Genomic DNA, 18344 nt, shown 5'->3' with positions numbered 1-18344 from the left:
CTTGGTTCACTTCACTTTTCTTTGTGACGTGACGGCAGTGATAGCGATAAATTTGCCCTGGACGTTAGCTACAGCTAAGTAGCTAGCTAACAGTAAAAGTCCGCAAAATGTTGTTTAGAAAGTTAAAAATAAATATATGCATCTTACCATTAATGGTGTGAGAGGTTGGTTGGAAGTGTATTTTGAAGTGCAGCTCGTAAATGCAGAAAGACATTCACAGTAAAGACCTGTGTTTGTGTGTGTGTGCGTGCGAGCGAGTGTTTCCCTACTAGCGTATTGGTTGAGGTTAAAAGGGGCGGGGTTAATTAGCATATATTCGAAACATTTAGATTTAACATTTAGATTTAGATTTAACATTTAGATATAACATATAACATTTAGATTTAGATTTAAACATTTAGATTTAACATTTAACATTTAGATATAAGATTTAACATTTAGATTTAGATTTAACATTTAGATATAACATATAACATTTAGATTTAACATATAACATTTAGATTTAGATTTAAACATTTAGATTTAGATTTAACATTTAGATATAACATATAACATTTAGATTTAACATATAGCATTTAGATTTAGATTTAAAATTTAGATTTAGATGTTCTATTTGACCATTATACATGTGGTTAAAAGTTATGTTAAATGTAGGAAAATGTAGGAAAAATGTGCTAAATGTGAGAAAAGTGAGATAAATAATGAAAATGTGTCAGCTACAACTTTTATACTGAATTTTTACACTTGGCGCCCCATACTTGTGGACACTGCAAGTAGGTTGCAGCTCTGGAAAATGGTGACTCTGGACGATAGCAGGTTGATAAGATTAATCATGATAATGATAAAGATAAGATTTCAGAAACACAATCTTTTCAGCAGAAAAGTAAGATCCAACTTACAAATAAGTTTCCAGGTAAAAATATTAATAAGACAATATGAGAATCTAGATCTAAGACATAAGTACGGTGGTGAATGAAGAAAAAATTTTACAAAGAATTGTTATAAAGTGTTGTGGCGTAGCCATAGCCTGCCTCTCTCTCTCTCTCTCTCTCTCTCTCTCCCCGCCCCCAATGACATCGCTCAATAAAGCCGTATTCAAGATTGTGAGCTCCGCCATTTTAACTTCCTGCTTATGAGGAAGAAGAAGCGTCTGCGCAGTAGTTTTTAAAATTAACTCGAAACGCCGTTGTATCGATTCCTTTAATACAGGGGTGTATCTTGTTTATTTGTCTTATTTTAATGAAAATAGCGACGTCTTGTTAGTTTCTGACAGCTTGTATCGGTTAGTTTCAGCCGGAAAGTCGCAATGCCGAGCCACCCGCTGCGTGTAGCGGTTGTGTGCTCGAGCAACCAGAACCGCAGTATGGAAGCGCACAATATCCTCAGGTAAAGATGAGCCGCTGATAGGACGAGAATAGGAAAGCGACTCCGAAGGAAACGAGATCTTTTCGGTATCGAGGGGTTTTTATGTGCCTGTCACAAGCTGTGTCGGGGCGGTGACGGTCTGCCGGGCCTTAACGCAGTTTAACAATAGACTCCCACCGCAGAGTGTCCCACGCCGGAAGCTGCTCATATTTAACACAACTTTTGGACTGGATTTAGGTTTGAGGGTGGTTAAATTTATCGTTCAGATATTTTATTTTTCCTTTCAACTTCATGGAATTTTTTTGAATGAAGACAACAAGGCCCAAGTTCTTGGGGCAGTTTCCCCCCCTTTCCAAATATGCAAACAGCACCCCCTAGCTGGAAATATTCCGGAAGGAAGGCACTGCAGTTGTGCAATACCGGGTGGTTTATTTTCATCGGCTAGGCTCATCTGGTGGTGGTCACTACAGGAGTTTAATGTCCAGATTTGTGTTATTAAACAGGGGATGTGTGCTCTGTGACTCGGCGTACATCTTTTTTTATTTTTATTTTTTTTTAAATGGCCGTTTAGTTCTCATTGAACATGTTGCTTTTTGCCAAAAACACACTGGGCTAGAATAATCATTCTGGTCCTATGAAATAAAGTTTTAAAATTTCCTTTTTAAGAGGATTTTTTTTTCTTTTTGTATTAAATGGCGCAAGAGATGAGCTGGAAAGGGCTGTCTGTATTGCTTAAACATTGTTTATTACTGTTATTTATGTTGCTTTGCACACATGTGAATGAACATGTGAATTTGCAGACGTGCAAGATTTGCATTTTGATGTGTCCTTATTTGTAAATTGTAGCTTAACTCATTGTTTTGTCCTTTCCTTTCTGCAGCAAACGTGGATTTGATGTGCGATCATTTGGGACAGGGTCTCATGTGAAGTTACCTGGTCCTGCCCCGGATAAGCCTAATGTGTATGACTTCAAAACAACTTATGAACAGATGTACAACGACTTGGTCCGCAAGGACAAGGAACTGTATCCCCTTCACACTCACCTATTCCTCATGCACCACAAGCATATATCATTAGAAGCCACATGAGTAAACATGAGCCTATGTACATTGTGACTATATATATTCATCTTTGTGAGAGTCCGTGCAAGAGGTGGACTTGGAACCGGCACAAAAGATGGGAGTGCACCAGTGGGTAAAACACATGAAGGAACTTAAAAATGTGTAACAGATGAGTGCTTTGTTATAAAATCTTTAAAACAGGGTGGAGAATCACCATGCAACAGTAAGTGCAATTAATCAGAGATTGTGGCATCACCAATGACACTGAGAATTCTGTCATCTTTAAAGCCCTAGGTCACACATTTTCATGGATGTCTGTTACCACTGTTGTTCCTTGTTAGTTTATTCATTTCACTTTTTTTAAAAATACCTTTTTGTAGCCAATTGCGAGCTGTTAAGTTGCAAGAGCCTCAGTTTTATCTACATGGTGAGGAGATGGGAAATGTGAAATAAGCACAAGACAGCCCCATCAGCATAGAAACGGAAAAAGAATAAAGTGACAAAAAGACATGGAGGAACATTTTCATGGATGGGGAATGCTTGAAACTCAATAGAAACCTTTTAGTTTAGTTTTGTTTACTTCAGAGGCTAATATTTAATCAAGATTCGTTCTAAGTAAACAATTTAAAATGGTAAGTGTAGTTTCACATACAGCCTTCTCTGTATGTGTGGGAACAATGAGAAACTTTGGAATTTTAATATGCAAAGCATGTGAATTGTCAGAAGAGTAAAAATGCTCTATTCTTGCTTTTTAAATTACGTGTATATATGTAATCCACCATATTAAATCTAACTGCATAATTCTTGGTGGTCAGCAACATTTGGCAGACACTTTCAACTTACGGTTCGTAAAATATTTATAGATTCTTTTAATTATTTTGATACAAGCAATTTATTTCTTGAGAAGCATTTATTTGTTTTCAGATTAGCCTAGCTTTGAGTAGTTCCCAAACTTTTTTTTTTTTTTTTAAGGCCTACTTAAACTGTTCTTGTTGCAAGAAACTTACAGGAAATGAATATACATTTGGTCTTGCTGCTGCTATTACATTTCAGGTGTAGTTTCTGTCAGCCCATGGTGAGTCAATGTCAACTATGTTTTTCTTCTTGCGTTAATATTTTGTCCTTATTAATAGAAGTTACACATACTGCCTCCTGCAGTGTGTGTAACGTCTTTCTAGTGTTACTGTGTCTGTGCATGGATTTCTAACTCATGAAGCCATTGGACACAATGCAGGATGGTAAATAGCTTCTTTGTAATGCCTGTTAAGGTAAATTATGTTGAGATTTTGGCAGAGTATTAGAAAAGGTTATACTGGACACAATCAGATTTTCTGTTGTTGCTGTTAGCAAGAAATTATAGACTGAATATTTGATAACATTGACATTAAAACTTACTGAATGGATAACTTGCTTTCTAATGTAATACTTGTTGCACTGAAAGTCATCTTTCTCTTTTTTTTCTTTGTGTAATGATCAGTAATGAACAGGGAGCACCACTAGAGGGTGCTGCTGTTCTCCAGATCAAAATCGGACTCCACTCCTGTGTGTTTTTCCACGTTGTTTGACTGAAATGCAGTCAAGCAGAATGAGTTCTGTGTTAAGTCTGCTGTATTTCCATTGTATTGCTCTGGCTACTGCTGTATTCCTTGACCCCCCCCACTCTTCAGATACACACAGAATGGCATCCTGCACATGCTGGACCGAAACAAGCGCATCAAATCAAAGCCAGAGCGCTTTCAGCAATGTAAGGAGAAGTTTGACCTGGTCATCACCTGTGAAGAGAGAGTCTATGACCAAGTGCTGGAGGGTGAGGATTGTCAAAGACTATGTAAAATCACTGAAGAACCAACACTGCTTAATGAGGACCTTAAAAATGCTTCTATGATAAATTGTATTTCAACATCTACAATTCTTACCTTTGACTTTAACTTTATAATGTGTCCCTTTTTATCGTTGGCCCCCAGATCTGAATTCAAGAGAGCAGGAAACTCTACAGCCAGTGCATGTAATCAATGTAGACATTCAGGACAACCATGAGGAAGCCACGCTGGGTGCCTTTCTCATCTGTGAGCTTTGTCAATGTGTGAGTGTCTTTCTCATTATCTCCTGTGTGCCACATCCCTAAAAGGATCAATTCTGTGGTCACTTAATGAGCACTTGCAGGCTTTGTTTAATAAACTTGTCTCTTCACTCTGCAGATCCAACACACTGACGACATGGAGAATGAAATAGATGAACTTCTACAAGAGTTTGAGGAAAAAAGCAACAGACCTTTTCTTCACACTGTCTGTTTCTACTGATACATAATAGAAATTTGCAATATACAGACCACAATCTTAAGCAATCAAATAGAAGATGGACATGCACGAATCATACCCTACAGTCATCTGTGACACAGTGCATAAGTTCTTTGTGCCTGCACAGACACGCAGAAAGATGGGTCAGGACCTAACAAATGACTGCTGTAGGACTTTGTGTTGATGAGTTTTTCCTCTGTGGTGAGGATTGACTTGCTGCTTTCACTCTGCCTTTATTCCCCCTGATTAAGATTAGGCCAAGGTCCTCCATCCATCCCAGTCATGTGAAATCACTCAACCATTTCTCCTCAGGGAGAGCCATGACACCCAAACCCCTGATTCAGAAATCCTCTACAAGTCCCTCTTTTTGTTTAATACAGCATATTTGTGCAGATTATTTTTTTCTTTGATTTATAATTGCAGTTCATTTAACAGATTTTAATTCTAAGTTGGGACTGCGTACATGCGTTTACACATAGGAGGAATATTAACTGAGTTGTGTTTTTGTGCGAACATGTGTTGTATATTAGTTAGGATTAAATTAAAGGGGACGGGATGATAATGTATTACCAAATCCAGACCTCTCAGAGGCTCTGCTCCAGTGTGTTTCCAATATAATATGCTGATTTATATTTAAACTCTGACATGCTGTCTTTCAGGGCATAGTATTTTTTTGTTCTTTCGTAAATGTTGAAAGAATTGAAGCATTGTGATTATTTTGAAACTGCGAGCTCAGCTCTGAGTGCCTGATTTTCTGTATGTACATATGAATCTACTAAAAGAAATATGCCAAAACAAGCATTGACTCTTTATTGCCTTGTAATATTGTCTGCATCACATCCTTTTCTCGCTTTTTGATTCACCAGCACATTAACTGTAAATGAGGGGTGGCAAATAAAGCTTTAATCCCTCTAAACACAGGTCTAATGGTCTTAAAGTAAAATTATTTTAGGCATACTGAATGACAAGATGAAATTTTTCACTGTTCCCTTTTATCTTTAGATGGTTTTGACGCCCAAACACAACTAACAGTTGTCTTCACTCAAATTTGTGTTTTCAGTAAACAGTGAGCTCAGTTTTGTTTTCTTGGTTTTGTAAGCCAATTTTTCAAAGTGCAAATTGCACCAACTGGTTTCCAGAAGAATGTTAGAAAGAATGGTGCAAGTCAACCATGTCCCACATCTGCTGCTATGTCCAGTTTATATATTATTGAGGCGGACGTGCATCACCAACTCATCTTACCATCGTGTGAATCTTTCCAGTCAGTGTCACCTGTGAGATGTTTACCTGTCTGACTAAATATGTTTTACTCACAAGGCCCAACATCTGAACAGACATGTAAATGCCTGGAGAGCAGAGTCAAGGCTGCATCATAAAAAAAATAAAAATAAAGTCTAGTTCTCCCTCTGACTCTAAGGATTACCATAACCTGGATGACTGAGAATCTACACCAAATTTAGGTTTTATGCTAACAAAGATGTGACGAACTTTGTCTTCCCAGGCTTCCTCGTTAGCCAAATTTCATTTCTCTTCAGACATACAGTATATTTATGGGTTGTCCAAATAGGTACAGATAATATTGGACTTCCAGGAACTCTGTTTTGTTATTGAGCAGATAATCCATACTGGAACACTAATTTCCATTTTACTTAAAAACAAGCATACACAGGCCATGCTCTGGTACATGATGATGGGCAGATGTGCAGCAGGCTCAATGAAACTCTGCACTGGATATGATAATGAGGCCTGTAGTCTGTAGGACAGGGTTACTCAGTTTGGTCCAACGAAGGCCACAGTCCTTTTTTATGTTTCCTTGCTACAACATACCTGACTCAAATCAATGAGTCATTGCGCTGAGCTTGATAGGCTCCAATTTGATTCAGGTGTGTTGAAGCAGGGAAACATTGAAATCTGCAGGGCTACAGCCCTAATAGGTCCAACTTGAGTAGCCCTGTATTAGAGTCTATGAATGGTATTTACTGGATTGAAAGGGGTCGTAATTATCAAAGGAAAGAATATAATGTAAATGAAAAAGTTACGCTTTTTGAAGGAAGAAGTGAGAAAAAATTCATGATAAATAATTAACAGGATTTAGAGAAAAATATTCAAATGCTGGTGTCAGATCATGTGCTTAATTTCTCTCAATACTTCAATTAACCAGACCAGCAAAACTGCAAAGAATTCTGTTTTTATATGGATGCTCACATTTATTGATGGTCAGTTAATCAGGTTTATTTGATGTGCTGGTTATTACCAACACTTGGTTGCTTCTTACCCTCTTAATTCCTACTAGAAATTAAGTAGTAAGATATAAGAGTGCTTGAAGTTTTTCCACATGTTGCTTCTGCAGTTTGATATGTTTTACCCTGGTCATGGATGTCAAAACGTTAAGCCACAACATCAAAACCCAAAGAGGACTTTGTGAGCATGTTTCACATTGATGTGCATGTTAATGGAAACATTTAGCCATTTCTGTCTAATGATCAATTCCATGCACTTGTACAGTAAAAACTGTGGTGATGAAGAATTAAAATATTTACGGCAATGGGAAGCAAAATTAAATAATAGGTTATTATATTATTAAATAATAAGTTTGGATATTAACACTCAGATGGAAAGGTGAGGCCAGGAAACACAGCATTAAGGTACCCCTCCAGTCACAGTCCGTATGAAAAGTGTACACACCACTGGTAAAATATCAGGTTTTTGTGATTTAAAAAAATAGACAACCATAAATTAAAAAATCTTCCTACCCTTAAAATAATATTTGTTAGGCCACCTTTTCACAGCGTCAGGCTTCTTGGGTACACACCTGTCATTAATTAAACAGACCAAGTTCAGCTTTTCTTTACATTTATTCAGTTCCATGCTGTGGTAAACGCCTTCACAGTTTTCCTCACTTGCTGAAACACTAAACCCCATTCTCTGAACCAGATTCTCAGTGGCCTAAACTCCTTTTTCTGCTCAAACCCTTTTTTGGCCAAAACTTAAAGCCTGTTCAGGTTTGTAGACACAATTTACAAAATCTCATGCTCATTTCTGCAAAGCACAACAAAACAGCAAAATTCTCAAGTCACTGTACTCTTTTCACACCATGAAACACTTCTTTTGCTAAAGTTGTAAACACTAGCAGCAAAATTTGAACACAACTCCAACACAGTTGTCATCTTTTTAAACACAACTCACAAGTGAAATGAAAAGTCAGTTCAGTGAAAGTGAATGTGCAGGTGGAATGTGTGTATCCATCTACAATGGACAGAAACAGAAAAACAAGAGGAGGAAGATTTTGTGTGAGAGGTGGTGGATAGGGAGAAGGAGGATGAAGAAGAGGCCAAGGAAGACCAAGAACAATCAATACTGATTAAATCTGGATAAACATTGCACCTCATATCTTTATTAATAGGACTAGAGAAGCAGGATAATAAGTCCAACCTAGTGTGAACAGATTCTCTATGGTCAGCATCACCAGGACTTTCAGAGAAGAGAAAGTTGTTTCTTGCTGTACAACATTCGAAACCCAGTCATTTACTCTGTTCTAACTGTAATGTTGATTACAACACGGTTTCTACTTTCTGTACGTGTTTGTAAGTACATTTTCACCTTTGCAGAATTGAAAGACAGTCAGTTGAAAGTGAAATGACTACATGGCCTGTAAAAAATAATGCCACCTGACTCCAGCTAGAGGATGAAGACAATGTCAACTTTATTAACTCAACATTTTCTCTGTCAGCTTTTGATAATGTCCTCCAACACAATAGACTGACCATGAAACAAATGTATAGAGTTCCCTTTACACGCAGCTCTGCAAGCATCAAACTAAAATATCAGTATGTGCAGTTAAGTGTAACCTACGCACTTTAACTCGTTAAGTAAAATTCTGTGTTCATAGGCCTGCTCCCTTTGCTGGCTTCTAGTTACAGTTGCTACTGTTACTGTGTCGTACATATGTTAAAATGTACTGTAAGTAAATCTGAAGTGTATATGCTGTAAGTAGAGTATTTCAGAAGTTTGTGTCTTTCTCTACTGTTTATCTTCATACGTGTTTGAACTGGTTGGAATGAATCTCTGTGACTTTGTGCAGTAAAGAGCTTTTTTTTTCTTACTTTGGTTATTTTGTACAATGACTGTGCTGAATATAGATCTCTCTTTCACAATGCTTTGTTTTTTTATTTTTGTTGTTTTTTTTGTTTTTTTTTGTTCTAAATGTATAAGCAATAAACATTTCTTGATAAAGAAAAAAAATCCTAAATTAACTGATTTCATGGTAATGTTTTGATTTAGCAAGTCTGGGGTTTTGTGAATGTAGTCTGAATTTTTGTTTACAGTTTTTTTTTTTTTTTTAAATAGAGGTTTCAAGTAATGTGTTAGCAATTGGGAAAAATTTTAATGTGATGTCATCATCAATGTCATTTTAACAGAGGCGTGCACACTCGTTATATCCACTGTATGTCATGCATGGTCTGATGAGTCAACCTATCAATAGTGGATAAGTCTGTCATACTTGTACTTTTCAACCCCAACTATGATTGATTTAGGAGTTATATATATATATATGTGTGTGTGTGTGTGTGGAGAGAGCAAGAGAAAGAGAGAATGTGTGCAAAATTGTTAAGCCCAACAAATAGATTTTTTTTTAAAAAAATGGGCAGTCTCTTTTTGTCACCCTTAATTTTGTCCCCCTACTTTTATTAGTGTGTTACGTCCGATTGAACCAAATTCAGTGGTTGAATCAGTGTTGAGAAGGTCTCCTTCATCATAAATTACTTGACTTCTTCTTCACTAGTCAGGATGACAATAGTAAATTAATCTAGTGCACAAAGACGTCTCATTATATGTGACAGGGTTTTATCACATGTTCAATTCCAAATCAGGGACAGTTTGAAGACCTTGACTTTGCTTTTTTTTTTATATTTTTCCCAGGACTTGGTTATTTATTTGAACACTGTAGTCCTAAACAGATTTCTGTGTAACAGTATGACTGCCACCTCCATCTAGATGCACCTGTTCCGCGATCCATTATGCTGTTAGACTGTCTGCTTTTCAACACCATTAATAATGCTTAATGTTACCATGAAACCACATTATGTAAGTAGCTTCTTGCATTTGAGCCACAGATGTCATGTCACTGCTCGTATGAGAAGATTTCAGAGCTTTTCTTCAATACAGCTGAGTGTTTCCATATTATAATCATGCAAATTATTTGCAAAATTACGTCACAATCTTTACTTCTTATGAAAACATTGATCCATTTAATCATCTCTGCAAACGAACTTCACCTTGCACAACATTTATAGTGTAATTACAGAAACATCATCTGGTTTCTATGTAAAGTCATCCCTTACAGTGTATACATTAAATATTAAAATGACAGACTTTCAGGCATCATTTGTGTTATAAGAGGTTAATTGTTTATCTCTCCCAACTGTTAACTAATCTTCTGCCAAAATGACAGTCCAACAGTCTAGTTAGTCAAGAGGGCAGTACACTAATAACTTCTAATCCAGACAGCCTCCGTACAACTCAAACTGGAGTTCCATCCTTTGGTGGAGAGGAACCAGCCTTGTCTTCTCTTTCCATCTTGCTCACACTGTCAGTGGAGGCCTCAGGTTGGTTTAAACCCTCCTCTGCCATCTTAACGTCAGCTTTAACAACTTCTTCACAGTCCTGTCCAACTGGGATGTCACTTTTGTCATTTGCCGATTGGTCACTCACAGAAGGAGGTGGTGTTGTGTCACTTTGTTTTGCATTCACCTCAAGGGCCGAAGCAATCACCTCCTCAACCTGAGGAGGGATGTCGCTTTTGCCCTCTGCTGGTTGGTCACTGACAGTTGGAGGTGGTATTGTTTCACTTTTTTGCTTTGCATTCACCTCAAGGACCGGAGTGATCACCTCCTGAGCCTGAGGTGCTTCACTGGGGGGTAGAGAAAACCCCATTTTTCCTCCAATGCCTGCTGCCCCGGCTGTTGGGGGCGTGAGACTCCTTGCCTGAGCCTCCTCGTCTCCATGCAGCCAGTCCATCTTCTGAATGTGTTGTTTGACAGCATCATCAACCCGAGCATCAATCATAGCCTCTGTCAAAACACCATCCTCAGAGGAATATGCTGCCGCCTAGAATGACAAGGTAAAATCTTTTAAACGCATACTTAAAAGTTAAAATGATGTAGCCTCTGGACTCATGTTAGGATCCACAATGATAACAGGAAACGTACCTGCCAGGCCACACCCAGCTTGGAGATCTCTCTTCCCGACATACCCTCTGTCCGCTTTGCTATCTCTGAGCACTTCTTGCCATAGTCAAACTGTGCCAGCTTCATCCTCCTTTACAGCGTCACACACACAAAACACACATACATGAGAGGTGAGCAAATCTGTCTTAGGCTCATTTCACTGTACTCCAGTAAACAGATAAAGCTTCACATACACAGCCTAAAGCCTCCAGTGGAGGATCACTCTAACCTCGTAACCTGCTGAAATGTGACTGAGTGGTCCAGCCAACTCATTGATTCAGGACATCATTGGATTTAGGCTACAACATCTGTGATGTGGTGTTAGACTGGTACTCACTGCCTGCCTCCGGTGGCTGGCTGTAGCACATATTTGTCAAAGTACAAGCGGACCAGGCGTTCCCTCTCCTCAGGACCTGGCAGACCAAAATTCACTATTTCATCTATTCGGTCATTTATGGCCCAATCGAACTGCTCCGGTTGGTTACTGGCCAACACCAACATAAATCTACAGCCAAAAAGAAAATTAAATTAAACATGATGCAGCTTACCACTGAGCAGAGAACTAGTTTGGGTGGTAAAGGTGTAATAAATAGTTCTGCTGTAAATAAATCCTTACTTGTTGCTCTGCTCTCCAGTGCGGTACAAGAATGCATTCAAAGTGGCTCTGAGGTCTTCGCTGATCTTCTCCTACACAACCAAACAGTAATGTTATAAACAGTTATTTATTTGCTGCAAATGTCTCTGACTAAGATGAGGAATCTGTCAACATTTGATGAAATACCAGCAGACTTACAGTGGCTCTCTTGCGGAGAAATGCATCAGCTTCATCAACAAACAGCAGCAGTCTGTAATAAGACACATAAAAAGTGTGACACGCTTTGCTATATCTTTTGATATCATTGATCCAAAAATAACTGTAAATCAAGATGATGTATTGTAATGGAAAAATCGCCTCATCTTAGTCCTCGTGTAATAAAATATAAAATCAAAGCGCACCCGCGTCGACTCGTGTTGGCCCAGTCAAACACTTTGTGCATGGCAGTCACACCATCACGGCCCATAGGTGCTACATCACCACCTGTCATAATGGCATAGTCCATCGCAGAGTGCATCGCCAGCTTCTGCTCAACACAAAAAGAAATGTTCGAGAATAAGACAAAAAAAAAACAAACAAACATCGGTTGCCTTTATTCTTCATGTTTCCTGCTCTTGGGCTTTCAGAGTACCTTTGCAAACAGTGTTTTGCCTGTTCCTGGAGGACCATACATGAGGATGTTCCTGTAAAGTCCGTTGTTCTGCCTTGTGTTTCTTGTTGCTATGGCAATGTCACGCACACGCTCTTCCAAAGAAGGCTAAAAGGATGAAAAATGGAGCCATCTTAGGAGGTTACAAAACTTTAAAAAAAAATGTATATTTGTTAAATTCTTTACACCCAATGTCCACTTACACTGAGCACAACTCCCTCAAGGGCATCCTGAGGTTTACTCCTTAGCCGTTTGACTGTCTAAATAGATAAAGAAGGACAGAACATTTTAATTTACCATATTATAAACTGTACCTTTAGCTTAAAAAAGGACCCAGTATATATTCGCTACCTTGATCGGATGCTTGACTGCTTCTCCCACTGTGAATCGGGACGTCTCTCGCACTAGAGATGGCTTCCCAAGTCTGGCCTCAATATAACGTCCAGCTACCCCGGTTGCATTTCGGGCTGAATACACTCCCACCGCTAAAAGGGTCAGTCCTGCCACCTAGTGGGGAGAGAGAAAGTTACATAATCAGACTACATAGCAGAATATATACAGCAAAGAACTAATCAGATAACACTGGTTTTCTTAACCAGCATTTAAAGGTGCCATACTTAGTTACTCAGGTATACTAGTTATCCCCTGATGCAAAATATAAGCAAATCATGGAATGTGTTTAAAGCCATTTCTATAGTGGTCAAAAAATACAACAAACCCCTTGCTAAATTATGGCTTTTAGGTGCAATGGGAAGTTTTTATTTGGATTTTAGTCCGATGTCAAATATCTCGGCAGTAGCTGCAGTGACGCTCTAAATCAGCTCCAACTTTATTATTAATAGATAAAAGGAAAGAAAAAAAGTGATTGTCACTGAGGGTGCTGACACACTTCTCCCCTGAAAGGAACTGGTATTATCTGGCCCTGCTTTTAGTGGTAAGAGTAAACACGCTAATAATGGCAATGGAAAATCATTGAATTGACTTGTGAGTTTAAAAGCAGCTTTAGACATTATTCTTTTGCTGTAAAAATGGCAGATCAGAAGAATCTTTAATTTAATTATTCAGCAAACAGAAACAGGTGATCTTACTGTGGCAGTAACTTTGTCCCAGTCTGACACGAAGGCCCTGAATCCTTCCCCAAACACAGCACCTGCAGTCCTGAAAGCACATACGAGCTGTTAGCATGCCCAGGCAGGTTAGAAAAGATCCAAACTCACAAATACTGTATCACAGCATGGTGCAATAGCAACTGAATTTAAAACATTTTCAGTTTCAACATAATTTAGAAAATCAAAACATTACAAATTATCCCCATCATAGACACTGAGAGCTACATTTCACTGCATCTTAAATGAGTATAACTGAACAAAAAAACTACTGAATCTTCAAGAGTAAAGTTACTTACTTTATAGACTCCAGGACAGTCTGTCTGTGTTCTGCAGCCTTCAGACGAATCTGCTCTCGGATTATATCTGCGTTCTCTCTCTCCACACGGGCTCGAGCTTTAGACTCTGCCTCTATACGCATAAGCTCATTCTTATGTCTCAGCTCCATCTCATGCTCAATTGTTGCTATAAAAACCAAAGATGAACAAAATTATAAAACCGCTCAATACGTTCCAGAGGATCCAGCCATCACTGCGACAGTGGTGAGGTCTGCACCTTTCCTCATTGCCTCTTGCTTCTGCACAGACTCCTCTTGTTTGCGAAGGTTCTCTTCATTCAGGATTTGCTGTTATCGGGGAGGGAGAAAAAAAAAATATATTTAATTGGTTTGGCATTTCTCTTATTTCCCAGCATTTTATGTCAAACTGGGGAATTATAAACTCACCTGTTGCCTCAGTTGGTCCTCATATCGTTGTCTGGCCAGCTTATCCTGATACTGAGCTCTCTGTTAAGAGACAGAAAACAACCATAACCATACAACCTGTATTATCCCATTTTACAGCTGCCAAATACAAGATAAGATTTTTTTTTTTTTTTCCCCTCTCTCACCGCTTGGTGCTGCTTGGTCTCCTCATTTAGAGTTTTCCTCCTCTCCTCACCCTGGATACGTATCTGGTCACCTTTGAGCTGCTCGACCGCTGCTTCATACTCCTGTCCAATTTCATTTTAAAGAATATTTGTTACACCAAAAAATATGAAAATACTGTGTTATCCTTTAATTCTGTTTCATCTATCTGCCATTTGGCACTAGTCAAAAAACGGACACACTGATCAGTATCATCTGAGAAATGAAAACCCCATCTTGGTATAAATGTGTATTTTTTATTCACTTAAAAGTCTTTGAAAATGTTTTAAAGGTTCAAACCATTGACATACAAAAGAGGAAAATTTTGGGCTTTTACATATATATATTTTATAATGCTGTCCAGTGTGTATTCACCACCAAACTCCATCAATTAAATGTGTACCTACATTAGCTTCTGTGTTTTAAGAGTTAAACTGCTCATATTTCAATACAGTTAAATGTCTCTAACTTTTAATTTAGTTCAATTCATTAACAGTACCTTCATTTTACTCTGATGTTCCAACTGAGTGCTCTGCTCCTGCATTCTAGCCAAATCCAAAGCTTCTTTGGCATGTCCTGAGAGAGAGAAGAAACATGACACAGTTCAAACATGTAAATGGTTTCAGAGAGTCATGCTGGTCAGGCCTCCTGGTGGACTGGCCTCAGATTTGTGACATGTGTCTACCAATGAACTCCTATAAAAATGATGGCCTATTTGAACTCATAAAAAATCTTTCAAGTTGAAATCATGAACATTTCAAATCATGGGTATGTGTGTGTTACAGGGTAGAAGTTAGTTGTTGCAAGCCAAACAGCAAGGTTGTGACCTTTGAACCCCGTTCAAATGAATGTGAATGAATGAATGTGGATGCAGTGTGGCTCGTTTATATAAGTAACAAGTAACTTCGCACATATTAAATTGTCAGTGTGTACAAATGCAGACTTTGTATGGACCACGTTATTAAAAATAAAATAAAATAAAGGGCTGTTGCATCAGCATCACAGAGGCAACCAGCAGCATGAGCCGAAGAGCAGCAGATGGGATCAAGACGCTGGAGGTATTTTGACTTTCTAATCGCATTAATGTTGCAATTTGTACAAATTGCCTAAACTCAGGCTGGACCTCCGAAACACTTACGGGACTTGTCGAGCTCCTTAGCCGCCTGGGCAGCCCGCTCCAGCCCGGTGGGATCGAAGTTGCTCCATTTGTCCTTGGGTTTATCTCCACCGTTGCCGGAGCCTCCGGCTGGCGGCGGAGGCGGTGGAGGCTGAACCGGTAAGCCAGGAGGCGGCTCAGGCTGTCCTTTGTTCAATCCGAACAGCCACGACATTTTACCGGGTGTAAATAAAGCACAGTTTGTCCGGTTCTATATGAAGAGTGAGGATGGCAGCCGCTACAAATCTGTCAGTACACTTCCTCCACACGCGTGTCACGCTGGAACATTCTGAGCATGCGCTCAGGCCAGTTGAATAACAGCGACGACAATTGGCCAATGTGCAGTATTTCTTGTTTTAATTGGGTGTTTGCATAGAGGCGTTCTTTGGAGGTCACTCGTGTAGGTCTGCCCACACACTTCATACGATAGCCGCAAAGGTTCAGAACGTATGAAACCTCTGTTTGAATCAGACTGCATTTGGTTTTGTAAGTCAGAGGTTACTGACGTTGCACTGGTTTTACAGATAAGTTTCTGGACAGAAACGTTTACTGGGTCTAATTTATTTGAGGCCATCAGACGTTAATTGTGCTGGAGGACTGCTAAGACATCAAACTAAGGGTTTAACACTTTTGTACCACCCACTGAATGGACAGATATATTCCTTCTTTTGTTTTTTACATTTAAGAAAAGACCTTGGCATCATGGGAAACAGCCGAGCTAGATGAGCAGTTTAGGGTATAACCATACCCTTTAAACAGCTAAGAATTTTTAAATACCCTTAAATAAAGACAGGACAGTTAAATATATGACAAAGGTGTTTAATGAACTAAGCATTTAAAGAACACCACAGTAAATGGTGAAACATTTATTTACACAGAAACAAAAACCTCTTTAAAACTTAGTTTAGTAGCATCAAATCATAACTTAAGGTTGTATGTGATACACACAGCATTAGAAATGAATAATAATGTGGTTTATCAAGATTCTGAAGACAATATAACATTTAAAAAGAGGCTGAAGTCAGTCTTTCTGTTGATAGACATTTTCCATGTTGTTTATTGTCAGCTGCATCTTGGATAGTGATGATTAACTGGTGATTACTACAGTTAAAGCATTTCAAGAATACTCTTCATGAACAATGAACAAAGATTTTTTTCTTTTTTGTTAAATAGATGCATTGCTTACGGATAACAACTAAACCAAGGTCCTCAAAGGTCAAGAATCCAGACACTACAGCAGTATCTGTCCTGCTGTCTTTCACCAATAGTCCCATATTACATGTAGCAAGATCCTGGTGTCAAGAGGTCGTGATGAATGATTGATAAGTCATCACAAGAACAAAGTAATTATTCAAGTAAATCTTACATGAAAAGCATCTTGAATACATATCAAAAGCAGGTGCATCTGAACAGTACCAACAATCCAAGAGCACTGCTCTTTTAATCCCAAAACAAGTGGTAATCCAAAACTGTAGCATGTCATTTACTGTAACATAACACGAGAGAGGACGCCAGGAGGCTCTTTGCCGTCACCCAACGCTGCGCGGAAGCCTTCTTGCTGCCGAGCTCGTGCCAGTTTTGTAAGTGAGAGAAAAGTCCGAGGTTCTGTGATGGCCAGATCGCTGATAACACGGCGGTTGAGTTGAACACTGCTCTGTACGCATGGGGGAAAAAAAAGAAGTGTGAGCCAGCAGCACAAAAACTGTCAACTGGTGTAATGCTGTAAAATCCATCACAACCAACCTTTATAAGGTTGTGGATGAGGGCAGGATACTTCATGCCGTGCTCTCGTGTTGCTGCTGCAATGCGGGAGATCCACAGCTGAAGAAGCAAATGCAAAAAAAAAGTTATACAGAAGTTTCACATAATTTATATAAAACTACTTATGTGAGAAGTCAGCAGTCTTAAATTGGTCATTTTAAGACAGAAGACAGAGTACCCAACTATGTAGGAGCACTTACTTTAAAATCTTCTGGGTTACATATAAACAATGTGACCATTAAAGTGGACATGATTGGTAAGCGTTTCCAACTGCACCGTGACTATTAGTATTCAGTGTCAAGTTTTTAAGACCTAAATAAGCAAACATCTAGCACTACAAACTGCAAACATCAAGTACTTCATGAAAATTAATCAAATCTAGAAAAGAAAAAAGCATAAAATACATAACTTTAGAGAGGATTGGTAACCTTCACTCAATAGATAGCTGGATGTTAACTACCGCTTTTATGTTTCCAAGGTAACTGTTTTGAAAATTTTGCCAGAAAACAGTGGATTATAATGAATTGATAAATCAGACAAAAAACAGGTAACCACAAACAGCTGGAACACCGCTGCATTGTTTAGCTTCATCCCTTAACATGCGGGTTCCATACTTGAATGCAAATGTGTCCAGAATGCCAGCCAGTGAGTTTGAGGTTCACAAAATTCAATCATTTGCAGGTCTCACCCTCCTCATGTTGCGTTTTTTAAGCTGCCGAGCTTTGGTGGCGTAGACGAAAGCCCTTCTGACAGCCCGCACGGCCAGACTGTAGCAGCGGTTCTTCCTGCCTCTGAAATGCTGTTGGACAAAACGACAGCATGAGAACAATTATCCCATCATTAATTTAACCTTGAAGGTAGCTGGACCAAAAAGTACTCTAAGCAGTTTTTTTTTTACTATTTGGGTAAGATTAGGCATCACTGGTCCAGGAAATAGTCACAGCCTTACCCGAGCATGTTGAAGAAGTTCCTGGACTTTCCAGAACCTGTCGGGTCCACGGCTGCGAATCCAACAAGGTAATGTTAGAAATACCATCTTTTGCCTTTTAATTACTTGACTCTGCTACGCTCTCTTCAAGTACAAAATAAAAACAGGGTGTTAAAGTGACCTTAACACAGGTCCCCCTGTACACAGACTCACTGTTACGCCAGTTCAATCACATGCCGTAATACTGACGGAAGGGTATGTTCGTTTTATAACCAAGTAATGCAGAACGTGGCAA

General features: G+C 38.9%; 3 protein-coding genes across 3 annotated transcripts; 1 reads left to right on the top strand and 2 right to left on the bottom strand.

Moving 5' to 3' along the window:
• Nucleotides 1–1110: 1110 nt before the first annotated feature.
• Nucleotides 1111–4750, top strand: ssu72 (SSU72 homolog, RNA polymerase II CTD phosphatase). The gene is made up of 5 exons (XM_041980747.1): nt 1111–1386; nt 2246–2389; nt 4094–4233; nt 4391–4509; nt 4625–4750. The coding sequence occupies exons 1-5, from the start codon at nt 1307–1309 to the stop codon at nt 4724–4726; spliced, it is 585 nt and encodes a 194-aa protein (XP_041836681.1). The 5' UTR covers nt 1111–1306; the 3' UTR covers nt 4727–4750.
• Nucleotides 4751–9857: 5107 nt separating this feature from the next.
• On the bottom strand, nt 9858–15663 carry atad3 (ATPase family AAA domain containing 3). Its single transcript, XM_041981196.1, has 16 exons — nt 15343–15663; nt 14704–14780; nt 14189–14290; nt 14025–14084; nt 13856–13925; nt 13600–13765; nt 13283–13352; nt 12546–12701; nt 12398–12454; nt 12177–12302; nt 11947–12071; nt 11744–11795; nt 11567–11637; nt 11288–11455; nt 10933–11041; nt 9858–10831 (listed from the first exon to the last, which is right to left on the bottom strand). The coding sequence occupies exons 1-16, from the start codon at nt 15533–15535 to the stop codon at nt 10244–10246; spliced, it is 2190 nt and encodes a 729-aa protein (XP_041837130.1). The 5' UTR covers nt 15536–15663; the 3' UTR covers nt 9858–10243.
• Nucleotides 15664–16164: 501 nt separating this feature from the next.
• On the bottom strand, nt 16165–18300 carry mrpl20 (mitochondrial ribosomal protein L20). The gene is made up of 4 exons (XM_041980721.1): nt 18071–18300; nt 17810–17920; nt 17104–17181; nt 16165–17014 (listed from the first exon to the last, which is right to left on the bottom strand). Exons 1-4 carry the CDS (start codon nt 18155–18157, stop codon nt 16844–16846), a joined length of 447 nt encoding a protein of 148 aa, XP_041836655.1. The 5' UTR covers nt 18158–18300; the 3' UTR covers nt 16165–16843.
• Between the last annotated feature and the right edge of the window lie 44 nt (nt 18301–18344).

Source organism: Melanotaenia boesemani, chromosome 3, assembly GCF_017639745.1.
Source record: "Melanotaenia boesemani isolate fMelBoe1 chromosome 3, fMelBoe1.pri, whole genome shotgun sequence".
NCBI lineage: Eukaryota > Metazoa > Chordata > Actinopteri > Atheriniformes > Melanotaeniidae > Melanotaenia > Melanotaenia boesemani.
Note: the sequence above shows the minus strand (reverse complement) of the source record. Positions and strands in the feature narration are given on the sequence as shown.